Source organism: Phoenix dactylifera, chromosome 10 (genome assembly GCF_009389715.1).
Source record: "Phoenix dactylifera cultivar Barhee BC4 chromosome 10, palm_55x_up_171113_PBpolish2nd_filt_p, whole genome shotgun sequence".
NCBI lineage: Eukaryota > Viridiplantae > Streptophyta > Magnoliopsida > Arecales > Arecaceae > Phoenix > Phoenix dactylifera.
The window spans coordinates 8,753,925-8,774,777 of record NC_052401.1 but is presented as its reverse complement, the minus strand read 5'-3'; the positions used below and the strand labels follow the sequence as shown (position 1 = coordinate 8,774,777).

Sequence of the window (20,853 nt, the reverse complement as noted above, 5' to 3'; positions counted from 1 at the left end):
GATAACATTTTTCATTTGATTGGCTTGCGACTAAGCTCATTCTCATAGCTCACAAGTTCACAAGCGAAGAAGAAAAGCCTGGATATTCTAAAGATCAACTCCTTAGAACCTCATCGATCATTATCAGTCGATATGAGAGATCGTGGTCTTTGACATATAATTGAATAGTAATTTTTCAAAATTAAGCCATGCATATGTAAGTATAAAATGATTTAAAAGAGTAAGGATAGAGAAAGTGGTAATATCATATTAATAACAATGGTGCATGCTAAACATGAGTTTCAGTGATGTAAGTCTTTATTCCTTCATTCAGCATGCTATGTTGCCTTCGCTGATATATTGAATATATGATTGAAGAATTTAATGGTTAACTTGTCTTGGATTTGGAGATCGGATAGAAGAGAAGATTTGGGGATGGAGCCATGGATGTTGCTTTACGTATTTGGTTTGTTCCTCGATGAGTGCATTGCCCATCATGCTAGCACATGATCCGGTGCCCTTGGACCAACCCAAGGCTTAGGCTCCAAGCCGACATTCTCTACTTCTCTAATAATGATTAATGATAATCATCATCATCATCATAAAAAACATAAAACTAATTAATCTTTATGAGAATTAGAAAGGTACCAAAGTAAAGTAAAGCAATAGCTCGTGAAGCATTCAGTCATAGCCAGCTCGAGTCTCAAATTGCAATGGACCATGGGACCACATAGTATACTGGTGTTCAGAAATACTCTAGAGTTTTGCTTCGTCCGTGGAAAGAGGAGGAGAAAAAGTATGGTCAATAGAAAAAAGGAGAAATACCTTGTGTTTAATTAGAGTTTTTAAAGAAGAGATGTGAAAAAGTAGCTTTTCCATGCAATAAGATTCTTACATTTCATAGAAAAGAAAAATCTATATGGGATATGGAAAAGTCCAATTCACACAAGGTGAAAATTGGGTTCTTTTTTCCAAACGTGCTCTTAAGCTTTTAGATAGAATGAGATAAAATCTTTTCTTTTATTAAGGGCATAACAGGTATTTTGCACAATTTTCCAAAGAAAGTAGATGCTCAAGTAAACATAAGCCACTTTGAAATGTGCCATTTTTCTATAGTCAACTAAACAAACAAAAACTACATATTCAGATGTCATATATCCATGCATTAGCTTTTCGAAAAAAATATTCTATGAGAAAATATTCTTTCGAACCAAATGAGTCCTAAATGGTGGTGTCTTTCTAAATGAGAGCTATAGCTCCAAGAGCTTGAGCAATTGCTACAATTTTTTTTAAAAAAAATTAGAGAAAAGATGGAGTTCTAATTATATAGATCTAAATGCTAGGAGATTCACCACCCAAGACTCAAGCTTGGAACCCCCACTTTGTAGATAGAGTGTGAACACTGTTTCAGTGTTCAATTTACATCTACTGAAGGTTTTTGAAGAGGATTCTGTGACAACTCTGAAGTTTTCGCATATTTTTTTTCATTAGAAACAAAAAATAATCTATGGATTGCATGATCTTTTGGCTAAAATATGCACAAGTTTTCATCTCATGTTTTCCTTGACAAGGTTTTCATCTTGATTGAAATCTTAGGCGAGATTTCAATTTGTATCGGTATCGGGCATCCCTCAATATAATGTATATAAAAATCTTGATACTATTATCTTAGCAGCTATGAAAATATCTGACCGATATAATTTATTTATGTGGATCTATATTTTTCGACATGGACTTACTAGATACCATCTACAACTAGATATAATATTAGCTTTTTCATGGAGTGATCATCACAAACAAACTTATCAGTATTTTGTAGACTATGATAAAGTTTCTTCCGCCTCCCCACACCTCCTCTCTGTTCTTTTTCTTTTTTCTTTTTTTTTTTGTTGTAGTGGATTACCAGATTTGCTCAAGTCATTTTCTTTTCGGTTGATGGGTTCTTAAATAGATACATGAAAAAGCTGTAGTTTATTTGCATGTCTTTAATAAATTATTATGCTGTTTCAATGCCTTGCAGGGGATGAGTCCATGGTTAATGATCTTATGGATAGATTCAAACCAACAATCCTAAAGGTTTGCTCTATCCGAAAGTTTTAAGTACGGCTTGGATTTGCTCTATCCCAAATTAAATGTGCTGAATTATTTTGTTTAACTTATAGGGAACAAAAATTGTTCATCATGCTTTAAGAAAAATTTACTAACAAATTTCTTCTGTACTTTATTTTGGATTATCATTATGAATTTATTGCATTTATTCATATCAATTCTCATATAAATGCTAATCAGGTGTATATTTAAATCTCAAAACGATGCCGTCCCATAGTCTGTAACTATATACCAAGAAAAAATAACTTTTGTATCTAGATACCATCTACATCTTGATATAATAGCAGTTTTTTCATTGAATGATCATTTCAAACGAACTAGATATCATCTAGACATCCTTTACCTCTAAATAAAAAGTATTAATTGTAGTTATATTTTTGCAAAAAAAAAATGTATCGTTTATATCTAGATACCATCCACATCTAAATATAATAGCAGCTTTTCATGCCACAATCATTTCAAATAAACTTACCAACATTTTTGTGCGCCATGTAATATTCGATACAACTATAAATTTTACTTTTTCTTACCTCCTTACGAATTTTTTTATTAGTAATTAAATTCCGCTGCATTGCACGGATTATTTGCTAGTTGAACATTGAAAAAAAATAAAATGCACTTTTGCTTTTGTTTGATGTGACAACATATGAATTCGAGTTCAATTGTTAAGTCAGTATATCCGGCCAATCCAAATCTATATTCGGCCTTATTGGTGTTTAATTGAACAGAAGTAACCACTCATATCTGTTGAAGATAACAAAATAATACAGATAAGATTTTTTTTGCCTTAATTTTATTATGATCAACAACAAAGAAAACCAGCCAATCAACTATTGTATTAGCCTTTGAAGACATGTTTGTCTACACATGATATCCAAGAAAGAATGGGTGGGAGCCTCCACCCTTTGGTTTTCTCAAGGTAAATTTTGATGGTAGTATCTCAGAGGACAGTAGCAGATGCAGTGTGGGTTTTGTGATCAGAGACCACGACTCCAGACTGATTACGGTTGGAGGTCGGCGTATCTTTGATGAATCTGTCCCAGTGGCGGAGTTGCGAGCGGCATGGAAGGGCGTCGTTTAGATTAGAGTGTACTTGGGTGCTCGGCGGGTCTTACTTGAGGGAGATTCAACTACAGTGGTCGATCGGATTCGGAGCAGGCGTGCCAGGCTAGATCTGCACCCTCTTGTCTATAATATCTGCCATCTTGTGGGGAAGTTGGACTCCTTCTGAGCCACGCATATCTTTCCGGAGGCGAACAGTGCGGCGGACTGGATCGCCTCATTTGCAGCACACCACTCTGGGGCCATTCTATGGGGGGTTGGACCGAGTGCCGGTGGCACCAAAGCGTGTTTTGCTTTTTGATTATTATAGGCGTTCTCATAGTTTGCAGTGACATGCCGGTACACCAAAAAAAAAAAAAAAAAAAAAAAAAAAAAAAAAAAAAAAAAAAAAAAAAAAAAAAAAAAAAAGAAGAAGAAGAAGAAGAAGAAGAAGAAGAAGCAGCCCGTTGCTGATGGCCTTCAGCTGTAATAGTCCATTTACAATTCGGATCCGCGCCGAATCCGGCTAGACCCGTTCGAGTTACTCTTCGCGGTGATCCGGCGAATCGCCCGCCGTTTCCCCGACGAACGCCTCGAGGGATGCGCATAAACTGCGCGCTTTCTCAAATAACCCTCCGACGGGGAAGAAGAAGCGGAGGATCTGGGAATTGAGATCTCCGGAGATTGAAGCTAAGCGAGGGATGGCGGCAATGGAGGAAGAGCTGAAGGCGCTGCTCCAGGACATCGAATCGCTGAAGCGATCTCAATCCGATGCCAAATCCCTCCATTCAGTCGACGAGGTCTCCCTTCTCTCACTCTTTCCCCTTGTTCTTTGATTTCTTGTTTTAATTTTCTGTTTGATTCTAGTATTTTCCGTTCCTTTATGCGGTCCTAATCTTGGCTCTTTCTTTATTCGTTTTAATGGAGCATTTGCCGCGATAGTTTGCGATCTGATTTGATCTTTCCCGATATGTCAGGTCTTTTTCTTAGTTGGAGAAGGATCGATTCATCTGTTTCTCTCATGCGTCGGATCTCCTGACTTGCCTTCCGCTGCAAAGTTCTCTCTTTTTGATAAATTCTGTTGTATTTTTTGTTAGTTTCTTTGTTAGACCACGTTGTTCGTTGGATTGCTTAACCATGCCATTATAAACTGATTTCTATTGTTTCCTCTTCTTTTCCTTTTCTGGATCCATAATCTTATATATCAAAAGAAGGCATTATCCTCCCCGAGTTTTTCTTTTTTTGTTTTTTGTTTTTGGAAATAAATCAGATTGAAGACTCCTCATTAATGTGCTTATTGTTGAATATCCATCAAATTTTGGTTCTTATGGTGTTTACTGTAGATGCAACAGCGAATAGTGAGAATCATGAATGTTACGAAATTTGGGACCTCACGGCGCTCCAAAGTCAAGGTCTTTTTCTTACAAAAACCATTTTTCAACCCATATTCATATGCTAATTGCTGCTAACTTTGCTTTGTGGTTATGATGCATCTGGAGTGATGTGCAGGATATGAGTGCCGAGGTGGCAGACAGCAACCCCTATAGTAGGCTGATGGCCCTTCAGCGCATGGGCATTGTGGAGAACTATGAAAGGATCCAAGAATTCTCAGTTGCAATAGTCGTGTGTATTTGTCTCATCTCTTCCTTAATTCTTATAAGCATTTAAATTGCATGAGCTTCTTAGTAAATTTGATGCTGAGTTAGACCAAGATCAGCAACGATTCTTGAAGTATGAGTAATGAATAAGATATAAAACAATCAAATATGGATGCCTCTAAACAAATCCTTATCAAGTTCAAAATTACGTCAATGACTTTAATAATTGAAAATTTTGATCTCACAGCCTGCTTTAAGAATATTTCTTGTTTTGTAGGAACCTGTAACCAATAAAGTCATTTTGAGGTTGTAATAAATCATATCTTATGGTCTACAAAAAAATGTGATTTATTGAGCAAAAATAGTATTTATTGAGATATATGATTAAAGTCAATGCCAACCAGCATACTCGACTTTATGGTTATTCAACTCTGGACCCTCTTACAACAAATTCCACGATCGAAAGCCTCAAAGGGTGTGTAAATATGGCCAAACATCATCAATATTGAAGGGAGGGTTATGAACGCATAGGAAACTATGTTAGAACAAGCACGATAGCCAATTCTACATCCTTCACTGCCACAAGTCTCCTGGGCTGCCTTTAGACCTCCCTAAAACTTGATGAAAGAAAAGCACAATGTGATACTTGACTCACTAATATTCAATGAACTCAAGTTTCACAAATAAGTCAATAATAGGTCAAGTTACAATCCACCACACATGAGTTTCCAAAGATCATATCACAATAATCACTATAAGTTGAATTTCAAGCCCAAATCACTTCCAAGATGTCCAATATCAAGTTAGCTTTCCAATTATCTTGAATCATCTTAATTGGAGCTGAGATGAGAAAGTTATGGCCATTTTGTTGCAGACATGTCATGCTGACAAATTGCTGATGAAATTCAACTTAATTATGAAAATACTATTCCATGGCCTTCTCGAACTAAGGACAATTTTCTAGATTTTTGGTCAAATTTTCTTGTTTTATTTTTTAAGAAACGCTTGTTAGTTGGATTACAAGTCCTACAGGACCTAAAAAACTCTTTTCTTGTTATTATCATTTCTTTTTCTTTGTAGGAAAATTGCATCCATGTAGAAATAGGATTTCCATGGGTGTGAACAGCCCATCTATATAAATACCGCCCACATACTTAATTTTGATCATAGATAAATAAATAAACCTTCTATTTACTGGGTACACTATGAAATTCTCTTTTGTCGTGGAAGATTCTGCATGACCCTATGGATTTTGGGGATTCGCGAAATGGCTAGTTGGTGGAGTCCTTAGTCATGGAGCTTTTCAAAGGTGTCAGTTGGTGGAATCATTGACAACAATGAGTCCTTGCTAGTGAAGCAAGAAGCTATTAGTTATCCCTTCTCTAGTGTCTTTCTTTGCATCTAGATCCTCAGCATTTAATTTAAATTTGATAATTGCTTTCAAAATTTAAGGTTTGGATTTACTTTTATTACATATCTTGCTTTATTCCTCCGCTGGGTAACTCTGAAGCTTGCGCTAGGGTCCTAGCTTATGACAAATATGCTATAGCAGCACATTCTATGCACTTGAGCAAACTGAGATTGCATCAGCTAACTAGTCTTGAGACTCAAAACTTAACTCTTGCCTGGAAATCGTGTGGTGGATGTAATATATACATCTAAAAGAGACCCACCTCTCTCATACTAGAGAATCGTGATGAGCCACGAGAATTCTAATCTTGAGCATGTCTCGCACAGGGTATGCTGAACCGGCCCATGCTAGCCGATTCAGCCTATATCGGACCGGTCCGATTCAAGTATGGAAAACGATTTCGGCTCCAAAGGGCCCGGAACCAAGCGGTACAAGCCCAGTACCGGTGCGAACCAGACCAGTTCGCACTTGTACCTGCCCTCGGGGCAGCGCCAGGGGCGGCCCAATGCATTTGGGGGCCTAAGGCGAACTCACTAGAGAAAGCCTTTTTTTTTAATGATGAAAAAATAACATAATAAGTAGTTCTGAATTTTTACTATTAAGGAATGCATTTGTTTGATAAATAGAAATATTAAAAAAACAGCGAGAGAATGATAGATTGTAGATAAAATGAAGAGATGTATATATGAACGCATACAAATGAAGCAACTCCTGTATGTCAAAGTCAAGCAAGCCAGCCTAGCACTTAAATTTAACAAATTGTAAACCGGAAAAAAAAAACAACATCATTTAAACCTTCAAGAAAAAAGTTTGGAAATTACCAAAACAAAAAAAAGTAATAGAACCTCAATATTTTATTACAGAGAAAGAGGAAGTCATGTCAGATTATGTGGACATGATTACAAATGTAAACAAGGAAATAATGTGTCCCAGAACTCTTCAGCCAAAGGAATTTCACAAATCTTCAAGTACATGAAAAGAATGATCAAAATTAGGCATCAAATATGAGTGTAACAGAAACAGTCAGGCTTCCAGAATATGCTCATACATGTTGAACATCAACATATCTGCAAATATAGATTATTCATATTGTTGCATAGTATCTTGTAGCACTGTTGTGCTTTGAAAGAAGTTCCTAGGGAAGATAATGTAGTTTAGCTCTTTGATATGAAAAGACTGAAATTTCTCAGTCTATATCACTCACAACAGAAGCAAGAATCTCTTTGATTTAAAAAACTATGCCTTCATTCATACTGTCTAAAGGATACACATCCACAAAAAACTATCATCAGTATCAGTCAAACAGTTGACAATCAAATTAAGCATCATCTGAAATTTCATTTACCTCTTTTTGCTCTAGCCGTTTATCGAATTCCTAGAGCTCTTTATCCAGTTTGTCTTGCAGTGTAATATGTTTTCTTTCCTTTTCTTCCTCCTCGGCTTCACCTGGGGAATACACACCAAAACCGGTAAATGGAGTTAGTCTTTGCAACATGGACAAGCTGATATACAGATCGAATAAAAATAACATATTCCTCACAGTAGTAAAACCAATAGAACAATACCACACATAAGTTAGTAACAAGGTGTATAAGAAGACCAACTCCAAATCAACAACTTCAACATCTGAATGTCTGATATGCCACAAAATGAAAAACAAAAACAACAAAAGAAACTACTCTGCAGCTCCTTCTAGCTCATTTTTGCGCCGTCCGCGGCTCAAGATCCATTTCGGCGTCAGATCAAAGATTCCAAGATAACAAACTCCGGAGAGAATCATAAATCATCGAGAAGAAAATAGTAGCGAGAGTGCGAGACAAGTCCCTTTACTTGCGAGGCAGGTGCGGCGAGCACCAAGAATCCCTTTACGGTTTCAGAGTCCACTCAATGAGCAAGAATCACAGATTCTTCTATCAGGCGGGGCCGCGGGAGGATTCTTCCCTCCCCTCTTACAAGAGCGCACGAGGAAGGAGGGATCAGAAAGAGATGGGAGGGTTTGATCACTATCAGTGACTATGAGAGGGTGAGGGAGAGGGGAAGGAGTCCCCTATTCTCCGGTGTTTTCTTGTAGAGAAGGGAAGGGTCTGTTGGGAGATGGAGAAGTAGGTGGGCGGCGAAGGAATAGGCTGCCGAATAGGTTCCTGCTTGCTGTGGCCAATGGGCGATGGGATTGGGACGGGTAGACGGTGAGTAGGTTTTTCCACGTCCTGTCGAGGTAGCCCGTAGCCGGTAGCTCTACTGCGACTCACTGTAGCTATAGGGAGTTTGGTGGGCGTGGGCCTTTTTTTGGGTCGAGGCCTTAGGCGACTGCCTAGGTCGCCTAACGGTTCAGCCGGCCCTGGGCAGCGCGCTTGTGCGTGGGGAAGAGCGCCCGCGCGATTCTCCGGGCGCGCTGCCTCGCGCGTGATTCTCCGGGGTAGCGCGCCCGCGTGGGCACGTTTAATGCCAAACTGGTCCGAACCGAAATCGTACCGGTCTGGCAGGCGACCGGTACGCCTACCAGTACCGGTACAACGTACCTTGATATTCTCACACTTGACGTGATTTATACTGGAAATGTAGATCAGTTGGGGATTTTGCAAATAAATGTCATAGTTGGTGTGTAACCAAGAGCATAACAATATAGATAATGATAATGAATGAAGAAAAATAAAATACATTTAATATGCCTTGTCTATTAATGGAAAATCAATCTACTATCAAGTTGAATATCACTTTGGGAGGGAAATGTGATATTAAGGCCTAAGAGGATAAAGTGTGAGGTCTAGCTCACTTTGTGAGTTATTACATAGTGATATATTGGTGTTGTAGTAAGAGAGGAGATCCCTCTTCTTAATTTTTAAAGGGCAAATGGCCTTTTTAATGAAGCTCAAGAAATGAATAGTGAGATGCTGGGTGATAAAATTTCTAGCATAATCAACATCTATGGAGTATGAAGAGATGAAGCTTCATCATTGTACTTATTAATGGAACCAAGTATATGATGAACCCAAGAAGGTATTGAGGTAGTAAACGGTTTGAGAGTAGAGGAGCACTATTTTTGAGTACCAGTCTGTATTGGTATATATTAGGTGTGCAATACTCTACTAGTAAGGGATCAATAACAGGTACACCCCTCATACATAGTGTCAGAGTCGGTGAAACTGTTCCGAACCGGACGGTTCCGGTCGTACCAAGCCGTCCCGGTGGCCGATTCGGACAATTTCAGCAATGAAAATGAAATCCGTTGCCGAAGGGGGAGAAGGAGGAGGAAAGAGAGAGCAAGCGGGGGAAGGAGGGAGAGGGAGGGAGGTCGGCGGAGGGTTGTTGGAGGCTGACGCTTTGGCAGGAGGCGGAGGCTACGGCTGTGTCCTCTGTTTTCGATTTCATTTTTTTTTAAAAAAATTATGATTTTTAAGTGAAGTTGGAAATAGGAGACCTGGCTGCGGCCTCCACCTTCTGCCCAGGCATCGGCCTCCGCGGCCTCCCTCCCTCTCTCCTCCTTCTCTCTCTCTCTCTTCCTCTCTCCCATTCGCCCTCTCTTCCGCCTTCTCTATTGTGTCGGTACAGGCCTGGCCTGGCACGGCGTGGGCCCGTACTGACCCGTGCCACCGGGCAACCGGTTTGGTGCCCAGTACCGGCACAACATACTATGATCACTACTATAAAAATGTGCCATACCAACACTAGACCAGTTGTATAATGGTAGAGGTACCATAATTGATACTTAAAGCCTTGGGATGAAGCACTATTTGATTTTCAATTGAGATTCTTTGGAAGGTATTTTGGAGGCCAATGATTACCATTGCTTAAGATCTTTATGCATAGATTTTAAGTTGTATATCTACATTGTAGTTTGTTGACCAATTCTTATTAAGAAGCATTAATTTCTTAATCTTTCATGAAATTTTAGGATGCGGTACTATTATCTATTTTTAATGTTACTTCACAATTGTTGAAATTTATGTTGTTGCCACAGGGTATAGGTGGTGTAGGCAGTGTTGCTGCAGAGATGCTTACAAGGTGTGGAATTGGTCGCCTGTTGTTGTATGACTATGACACAGTGGAGTTAGCTAACATGAATAGGTTATTCTTTCGTCCTGACCAGGCATGCTGATTCTTCTTAAGATTTCTCTCTCTCTATCTATCTATACATATTTATCTCGAGGGCGGAGGGTGGGGATGAACTATGGTTATCTGTTCTTTCCCCCATTATGTTGAGATCAATAGTCTACCTGGATATCTGGTATATGTAACTTTGATCATCTATTTTGCACACTTTTGTAGTTCAAGAATTAGTTGTCTTTTGAAATTTTATTCTTTGAGGGGTGAGCCCTCTTCACTTAAACAATTTTCTCCCATATAGGTTGGCATGACCAAGACAGATGCTGCTGTCCAGACCCTTTCAGATATCAATCCAGATGTTGCGTTGGAAGTAAGTTTTTACATATTGACTATTTAATTCTTACTGTTCTAGGAGTTATGACTTAGTTATACATGGGGAATGCTTTCTGTCAAGCCAAACAGTCAGGCACCTGATCAACTTGCCAGCATTGTTGCATGGGCATGAATAAGAGGGTAGGATTCAGATATATCCAAGTGTCTGATTGGGCAAGAATGAAAGAGATCAACATTGGACATATTATCAAAATTCTAAATTGGATTAGATTGGTACCAGTTCTTATCATATTCTGTGATAGGAAATTTTTGAAGATGGCATTTGTTTAATTTCTATTAATTGGCAATTTGTTTCTTTTGTTGTTAGAAACTAACTTATTAGTAATTAATAATTCATATCAGCATATGCCCCTCTTGATATTAAACATTTCACTAGTTTGACCTATTTGGTAAGTATGTAGGAAAGCATAATCCTTGAAAATAAAGATTGCTTCCATGTACCTTGAAAGATGGTCAACAAGTGTAAAATCTGAAACTTAAGATTGTTCAGATGCTATTGTTTATTATACCAAAAGAGCATTGGCATCAAGCATAATGAATGAGGATTCTAGCATGATAGATAGTGTGCCATTGTTTAGATGCTCCAAGAAAACTGAAAGGTTAGGTTACTGATTGTTCTGCTGTTAAAATACATGTTCCTTACCCTAACTCCAAAATTATCTGAGGCTATAAATATGCGACCTTCTACAAAGTTATTAATGTCTAACCTCCACTGTTAACCATGCTCTGGAAATGTCAAAAGTCTGTCTTTAATGCCATTTTGGTAGTGAGGATGATAGTGTTATTTTGATGATTAACAAGCAATAATCGAGAGTATGTTATAAGTTAATTCGATACTTCATTTGTAAGTCTGTTACTCTCAGTATATTCGTATAATTATATAAAGATGCATTTCATTGTTTATATGAATGAATCTAACCTTGAGTTGCAGCAAAGTGTGGATTGAGTCGACCCCAAGGTTGATTGGGTCGACCCCGGCATATTAAGAAAGCATTTGGCACACTTCTGCAAAAATGGCACAGATGAACAGTAAGTTGGGTCGACCCAAGGAAAGCATGAGTCGACCCAAACAATAAGCTTCTCAACAACTCAGAAAATGGTTCTCTGGAAATACTGAGAGGGTCGACCCAAGATAAAGTTGAGTCGACCCAAGCTTGAGTCGACCCAAATCCTGAGTGGGTCGACCCAAAGGCAAGACAGAACAGATGACAGAAAAGGTTCTCTGGAAACCCTGAGAGGGTTGACCCAAGAAGAAGTTGAGTCGACCCAACTGAACCTTGAGTCGACCCAAAGAAATGTTGGGTCGACCCAAGTGAAGGAAGGCTGAATTGCAAGTTTCTGTGGTTCTGAGAGGGTCGACCCAAGAAAAGTTTGAGTCGACCCAAGTGAAAGTTGGGTCGACCCAAGGACAGGTTGAGCCGACCCAAACACGGGCAGAAGCATAACGGCTAGTTCTGCAGAAGTACTTTTTGTCCTTCCAACAGTGAGTAACGGCTAGTTTTTGAATTCTAACCATTGGGGCTTGTCCAATGGATGAAGAAAACTATTTAAAGTGACACTATTCATTAGAGAGAACATTCTTTTGCAAGAATATCAAAGAGTACACAAGAAAGACAAAGTGTCCTAATCTTCTTCATCCAAGTGCTTCATTCAAGAGTCAAAAGAAAATGGTTGAGCAGATTCAAAGAGTCATTAAGAGCTCCATCCACCCGTGAAGACTGAAGCATCCTTGACAAAGAAGAGAGAAGTCATATCAAGCGATAACTATTTTCTAAATTCTTCTTTGTAGATTATATTGTTATATTTGCTCATCTAGGAGTTTAAATCTTCTTCCTTTGTTTATTAAACTACTTGTAAAGGTTGGTTGGTTAGCCCGCAAAACCAACGGAATAGGTTGATTGGTGAACCCGGAAAACCAATTGTAAAGGTTCGTTGGTGAGCCCGTAAAACCAACATAGGTTCGTTGGTGAGCCCGTAAAACCAACATAGGTTTTTGGTGAATCCGGAAAACCAAAGTGTAAAGATTTTTGGATTGTGAGCCCGGAAAACAATCCAACTATAATCAGCGGGATTATAGTGAATTCCCAAGGGGTCGCTTGGGGAGTGGACGTAGGTGCTAAGGAGAGCACCGAACCACTATACTTCTTGTTGTTTGCATTGTGATTTATTTAAGTTCACTAACTCATCATTTAACACAAGTAAGATAGTTAAAATTAAAAGAAACCAATTCACCCCCCCTCTTGGCTTGTCACCTTGGGCAACAAGTGGTATCAGAGCAAGGTGCTCCAATAGTACTCATTGATCTCACAATCAAGAGTTAAAGATCATGACAACCCAAGTGGGATGTTCTATGAGTGAGGGGCAATCCACAAATAGACCACCTCTATTTAATGGCACAAACTACACATATTGGAAAGCTAGGATGAGGATATTCATTCAAGCTTTAGACTATGAATTATTGTACATCATTACTAGAGGGCCTCACATACCCACACTTAATATAGAGGGCACTATCATACCCAAACCAGAAATGGATTGGAATGAAAGTGATAGAAGATTGGCACAGTTAAATGCAAAAGCTATAAATGTACTTTATTGCTCATTAGATGTAAGTGAATTTAATAGAATATCTACTTGCATCTCTGCTAAAGAAATTTGGGACAAACTTGAGGTCACTCATGAAGGGACCAATCAAGTTAAGGAGTCAAAAATAAACATATTAGTACACAAGTATGAATTGTTTAAAATGGAATCTACTGAGTCCATAACTGATATGTTTACTCGTTTTACTGAAATTATAAATGGGCTTAAGAGTTTATGAAAGTCTTACACTAACTCTGAATTGGTGCGAAAAATTCTCAGGTCTTTACCAAGAATTTGGGAGGCCAAGGTAACCGCAATTCAGGAAGCTAAGGACCTCAACACACTGCAATTAGAGGAACTTCTAGGATCACTCATGACCCATGAGTTGACAATGAGGCAAAATTCGGAAGATGAGGTCAAGAGAAGAAAGTCCATTGCCCTAAAGACTACCACCCCTAAACAACAAACTGAATCGGAAGATTCAGATGATGATGAATTTGATGAAGAAGGGATGGCTATGCTTGGAAGAAAATTCAGAAAATTTATGAGAGGTAAGAATAGATTATATAAAAAGAAACCCTTCCTCAAAGGTAGCTCAAGCAAAGAAAAGGGTAAGGACAAAGAAAAGAAAAAAGAAACTCCTATTTGCTATGAGTGTAACAAACTCGGGCATTATAAGATAGATTGCCCAAATTTAAAATGGATGGCAAGAAAACTGAAAAAGAAGAACTTCATGGCTGAATGGAGTGAAAGTGAGGAGTCAAGTTCGGAAGAGAAAGATCATCAAGAGACGGCCCAAATGTGTCATATGGCCAATGACGATGAGGTAGATTCTGAACTTGAATCTGATTTTACTGTTGATGAATTACATGATGCATTCTTAGAACTCATGGAAGAACATAAGAAACTTATCAATAAAAATAAAGTTCTAAAAGAAGAAAATCAATCTTTTATCAAAGATAAGTTAAAACTATCTCATAACTATGAAACATTAAGTAGGAAACTTACAAATGAAACCAAGAATCTAATTGCTGAAAATATCAAGTTAAAAGAAGATGCTGAAAAATATAAATTCTTAGTAGATAAGTTTACACTTAGTTCTACCAAATTAAATATGATTCTTGATAGTCAAAAAGCTGTATATGATAAGGCTGGATTAGGATATAAAACAAATAGGAAACAAAAATTCTTAAAAAACATTTTTGTAAAAGCTAAAATGAAAATATTACTTGTCATTGCTGCAATAAATTAGGACATAAAGCATATGAATGTAACTATAGAAAGTCCAGTCAAAACAAATTAAGTAATAATCATAAGATTAAATTCAAGAAAGTTTGGGTTCCAAAAGGAACATCAAGTACTAACTCTAAAGGACCCAACATAGTTTGGGTACCTAAAGTTCTTTCTTGATCTTGATTGCAGGGGTGTCTTGCAGCTGATAAAGTGGAAAAACGATGGTATCTAGATAGCGGCTGTTCAAGACACATGACCGGTGACGTAGACCAATTTGTCACCTTGGAATCAAAGAAGGGTGGAGTAGTAACCTATGGAGACAATGGTAAAGGGCATATCATTGGAAAGGGTAAAATTTTCATTACTCCATCCATTTTTATAGAAAATGTCTTATTAGTTAAGGGTTTGAAACATAACCTGCTTAGCATAAGTCAATTTTGTGATAAAGGGTTTAAAGTCACATTTGAAGCATCAGTATGCATAATCACAAATCCTAAAGATAATAGCATTGTATTTGTAGGACAAAGGCAAAGAAATATTTACTTGGTAGATCTTCATGATTTAGGCAAGAAAAATGGATTATGCTTAATTACTAATGAAGAAAAGAAAAATGAAACAAGTTGGCTTTGGCATCATAGACTAGGACATGCTAGTATGGAATTAATATCAAAACTAGTCAAGAAGGAATTAATAAAAGATGTGCCAAAACTGATTTTTGAAAAAGACAAAATCTGTGGACCATGCTCATTAGGAAAACAAACTAAATCATCTTTCAAATTAAAGAATATAGTATCAACAACTAGGCCTTTTGAACTCATACACATGGATTTATTTGGACCCACTAGAACTGCGAGTCTAGGAGGGAAGAAATATGGACTAGTAATTGTAGATGATTTCTCAAGATATACATGGGTTTCATTTTTGGCACATAAGAATGAAGCATTTTCAGAATTCTTGAAACTATATAGTAATATCATAAATGAAAAGAAGCTCACCTTAGTAGCAATTCGAAGTGATCATAGTGCTGAATTTGAAAATCAACACTTTGAAGAATTTTGTAATAAAAATGGTATTTCACATCAATTCTCAGCACCTAGAACGCCTCAACAAAATGGGGTTGTTGAAAGGAAAAACAGGACATTGGCAGAAATGGCACGCACGATGTTGTGTGAGTCAAATCTTTCAAAGTACTTTTGGGCTGAAGCTATAAACACTGCTTGCCATATTCTAAATTGGGTTTTAATACGACCAATAACCAAGAAAACTCCTTATGAACTTTGGAAGAATAAGAAACCAACTGCTAAATATCTTAGAGTATTTGGATGTAGATGTTTCATCTTAAACAATGGCAAGGAGGATCTAAGTAAATTTGATGCCAAGTCAGATGAAGGTATCTTCTTAGGATACTCCACATCTAGCAGGGCATACAGAGTATTTAATAAAAGAACTCTTGTAGTGGAAGAGTCAGTTAATATCATATTTGATGAGTCTGATAGTGAGTCTGCTAGGAAAGAAAATATTCTTGATGATGATGCAAGAATTATCGACTTTGAAAAGTTGAATATTGATGACGTGCCAATTCAAGATAAGGGAGATGATTGCGTGCCACCACAATCTCAAAACTTGCCAAAGAAATGGAGGTATGCATATGGACACCCTAAAGACTTAATCATTGGTGATCCATCTCAAGGGGTAAGAACTCGATCATCTCTTAGAAATTTAAATGATTATCTTGCTTTTGTTTCACAATAGAACCTAAGACTTATGAAGAAGCTGAAAAAGATACTAATTGGATAAATGCCATGCAAGAAGAATTAAATCAATTCAAAAGAAGTAATGTATGGACATTAACTGAAAGACCAAAGCATAATTCAGTAATTGGAACAAAATGGATCTTTAGAAATAAATTAGATGAAAATGGGTTAGTTATAAGAAATAAAGCTAGACTTGTAGCTAAGGGATACAATCAAGAAGAAGGAATAGATTTTAATGAAACATTTGCTCCTGTAGCTAGATTAGAGGCCATTAGACTACTTCTAGCATTTGCATGTTTCATGGATTTCAAATTATATCAAATGGATGTAAAGAGTGCATTCTTAAATGGTTTTATTGAGGAAGAAGTATATGTAGAGCAACCTCCTGGTTTTGAGAATCATGAATTGCCAAATCATGTGTTTAAACTACATAAGGCATTATATGGATTAAAGCAAGCACCTAGGGCTTGGTATGATCGATTAAGCAAATTTCTGCTTAATAATGACTTTAGTAGAGGAAATGTAGATAAAACACTATTTCTCAAAAGAAAGGACAAAAATCTATTAGTGGTACAAATATATGTAGATGACATAATCTTTGGTGCCACAAATGATACTCTTTGCAAAGAATTTGCTGATTTAATGCATGGAGAATTCGAAATGAGTTTGATGGGAGAACTAAGTTTCTTTCTAGGATTACAAATCAAACAAACTAAAGAAGGCATTTTCATTCATCAAACTAAGTATACAAAGGAAATACTAAAGAAGTTTGGGAATGAAAATCATAAGGGAGTAGGTACTCCAATGAATCCTTTTAGTAAGCTAGACAAAGATGAAAAAGGAAAGAGTATTGATATTAAGCTTTATAGAGGACTAATTGGATCCTTGCTCTACCTTACTGCTAGTAGACCAGACATCGTATTTAGTATAGGAATATGTGCTAGATACCAATCAGATCCTAAGGAGTCACATTTAAGTGCTGTTAAAAGAATCCTTAAATATTTAAGAGGAACTACGAATATAGGATTATGGTACTCAAGAGACTCCTGTCTAGATTTGCTTGCATACTCAGATGCTGATTTTGCTGGATGCAAATTAGGTAGGAAGAACACTAGTGGTACATGTCAATTCTTAGAAAACAACTTAGTATCATGGTTTAGCAAAAAGCAGAATTCAGTGGCACTGTCAACAGCTGAAGCTGAATATATAGCTGCTGGTAGTTGTTGTGCTCAAGTACTATGGCTTAAGCAACAACTAGAGGACTATGGAGTTAAGCTAGATAATATTCCTATTAAGTGTGATAGTACTAGTGCCATCAATCTTACTAAAAATCCGGTTCAGCATTCTAAAGCCAAACACATAGAAATACGATATCATTTTATTAGGGATCATGTGCAAAATGGAAACATATGTATTGAGCATATATGCACTGAAAAACAATTAGCCGACATATTCACAAAACCCTTGAGTGAAGATAGATTCTGCACGCTAAGGAGGGAATTAGGCATATGTGATCCTTTTTATTGAAGAGATATAAAAGGGAGCAAGCTGTCTCATAATACATTCCTCCCATTTCTAAAAACTCATGAAACATGAGTCAAACTTGTCATCTATAGATTCCCTACTCATGTATCATTGTTCCAGAAAGAATTTGTAAGGATTGGAAGCAAGAAAAATTTTTAGAAGCGAAAAGGAAGAGAAAGGAAAAATGTCTGAACTTGGGTCGACCCAACCCAGAATAGGGTCGACCCAACGTTGAGTCGACCCAAGAAAATTCTTGAGTCGACCCAACGTCGGGACCCCACTGTTAAAAGGGGGACCCGAGAGCTCTTTTAGGGCACTGTTTGCCCTTGTCCTCTTCTGAAAACCCTATTCCCCACTCTCCAAACTCCTCCAATCATCTCCAAACAGTAGATTACTTTAAGATCTTGGAGAAATGGGACCCAAAAGAGCCGTAGCCAAGAGATCCGGAAGAGTCTCACGGATCCAACGTGAGGAAAGACATGCTACGGAGCCATCTACAGTGTCTCCACAATGTGAGGCACGTGCAGAGCCACCTCCTCCTCCTTCCCCCTCAGTAATACTTGCAAGATTTGCGGGGAGACCAGTTACAACGGGGAGAAGGATCCATTCCGAGTTCTTTGATCAAGAAGGGTTCCGTTTGAGGGAATGGATCCAAAGGCAAGGTTGGGAGTATCTTTGCTCCCTAGATGTGATGATCTACCCCGGATTAGTTCGGGAGTTCTATGCCTTCCTCAAAACTGGAATGGGAGGGCTTATTTCGGAAGTTCGAGGAGTTAGGGTTCGAGTTTTCGAGGAGAGTTTGAGTGAGCTACTTCATCTTCCATGTGAAGGAGCCACTCCAGAAAAGCCTGAAAATAAGATGAGAGCCCTACAGTTGATAATGGAAAATGAAAACTTCGACTTTTCCGAGAAGGTAATAGCTAGCTCTCTTTCTGCTGAAATGAGGTTATTGCTCAGTATCATAAATAGGATTTTATTTCCGAAGAGCGGGAGATTCGATCTCATCACAGAGCGAGATCTAGTAGTGATGGAGCATATTATTCAGGGTATTCCCCTGAATCTCCCGGTCATGATCCTGAGGCAGATGAGGAAGGTGATCTGCAACTCCAGAGTATCTCTGCCTTATAGTATGATACTCACCTTGATCTTCCGACAGCACGACATATCTGTCGAGGGGGAGATCTCCAGGCAGCTACTTCATACTGATACATACACTGCACGATCACTTATACGCATGGGCTATGAGAAAGTGAACGGGCAGTGGGTTCATACTGGAGCAGGAATTCAGGGTGATGCACCAGAGGGTGATGCACCAGATATTGGAGACCCTATCCCTGAGGATGAGGAGCATATGGATCATCCTACTGCACCTTCAGAGGCTGGACCTTCGTCATCTGTTCCTGCGGGAGACACAGATGAGTATTGGAGTAGGATGACTGAGCTTATATCAGCTCAGACGAGGATTTTCTCTGATAGGCTGACAAGCAGACTCGATGTCATGACTGCTGAGATCAGTGATCTGAGAGAGCAGATAGGAGCTCTACGGAGAGAGAGAGAGGTTCATCGACCATCTGTGCCACAGGCAGCTGAGTAAGAGATTTTGGCACAGAGTCATCCAGCTCATCGTGCTCAACGCTAGACTCAGTCTCATCAGGCTCAACCTCCCCTCGCCACGTACACTAGGAGGATGAGGACTAGATCCCAGCCATTAAATACTCCCTAGGCTGATATTAGTATTTCTGTTTAGAGCCTAGGATAGGTATCTAGTTCTCATATGTATTTTGTGTTTATCATGTACTTTGAACTTTGATTGAGGAACATTGTATTTGCTTTTGTTTTTGGCATTATTGTACTAAAATGTTCCTATTTTGATCAATGAAGTTTGAATGTTTGTTATTTATTGTATCTATTTCCATGCACCTATTTGATGATAACAAAAAGGGGGAGAAGTAAAGAAAGAGAAATAAGTTGTATAAGAAAAGAGAAATAAGTTGTAAAACAAATTGAAAATTATAATGGGAAAGCATATACATTTAAGGGGGAGCAATTTGTAACAATGAAAATGATCAAATCTAAAATTTCAATTGAGTTTCAGAATTTGGCACATAGAATTTCAGAATTTGGCACGCACCTTTCACACCTCGATACATAACCTGAAACTCATGCTTTATCTCAAATTTTTGGAGTTTCATCTTTAATGAAATATAATTGAAAGGGGGAGCAATTCAAAAAGTCAAATTGGAAACATTTGGATGAAATAGGGGGAGACTTCACTCTCATATTTGAAAAGCTAAAATTCAGCAACTTGAGCCCTTTTAAAACTGATTTTAAGACAAGTATCAATAGGTTCATACTCTATATTTTGTAATCATCAAAAAGGGGGAGATTGAGGATGATAGTGTTATTTTGATGATTAACAAGCAATAATCGAGAGTATGTTATAAGTTAATTCGATACTTCATTTGTAAGTCTGTTACTCTCAGTATATTCGTATAATTATATAAAGATGCATTTCATTGTTTATATGGATGAATCTAACCTTGAGTTGCAGCAAAGTGTGGATTGAGTCGACCCCAAGGTTGATTGGGTCGACCCCGGCACATCAAGAAAGCATTTGGCACACTTCTGCAAAAATGGCACAGATGAACAGTAAGTTGGGTCGACCCAAGGAAAGCATGAGTCGACCCAAACATCAAGCTTCTCAACAACTCAGAAAATGGTTCTCTGAAAATACTGAGAGGGTCGACCCAAGATAAAGTTGAGTCGACCCAAGCTTGAGTCGACCCAAACCCTGAGTGGGTCGACCCAAAGGCAAGACAGAACAGATGACAGAAAAGGTTCTCTGGAAATCCTGAGAGGGTCGACCCAAGAAGAAGTTGAGTCAACCCAACTAAACCTTGAGTCGACCCAAAGAAATGTTGGGTCGACCCAAGTGAAGGAAGGCTGAATTGCAAGTTTCTGTGGTTCTGAGAGGGTCGACCCAAGGAAAATTTGAGTCGACCCAAGTGAAAGTTGGGTCGACCCAAGGACAGGTTGAGCCGACCCAAACACGGGCAGAAGCATAACGGCTAGTTCTGCAGAAGTACTTTTTGTCCTTCCAACAGTGAATAACGGCTAGTTTTTGAATTCTAACCATTGGGGCTTGTCCAATGGATGAAGAAAACTATTTAAAGTGGCACTATTC

General features: G+C 38.2%; 1 protein-coding gene across 2 annotated transcripts in view; it reads left to right on the top strand.

The window, feature by feature from the left end:
- The first annotated feature begins 3,560 nt into the window (after positions 1-3,560).
- LOC103715851 (ubiquitin-like modifier-activating enzyme 5) overlaps positions 3,561-20,853 on the top strand; it is a 37,328-nt gene continuing 20,035 nt past the window's right edge. The window contains exons 1-5 of one of the 2 annotated variants that reach the window (XM_039130982.1): positions 3,561-3,929; positions 4,473-4,541; positions 4,639-4,752; positions 10,097-10,225; positions 10,484-10,552. In XM_039130982.1, the coding sequence (XP_038986910.1) occupies positions 3,831-3,929; positions 4,473-4,541; positions 4,639-4,752; positions 10,097-10,225; positions 10,484-10,552 (480 nt within the window). In that variant the 5' untranslated portion in view covers positions 3,561-3,830. The remainder of the gene's footprint in view (positions 3,930-4,472; positions 4,542-4,638; positions 4,753-10,096; positions 10,226-10,483; positions 10,553-20,853) is intronic. The other variant, XM_039130983.1, reaches the window with a different exon arrangement.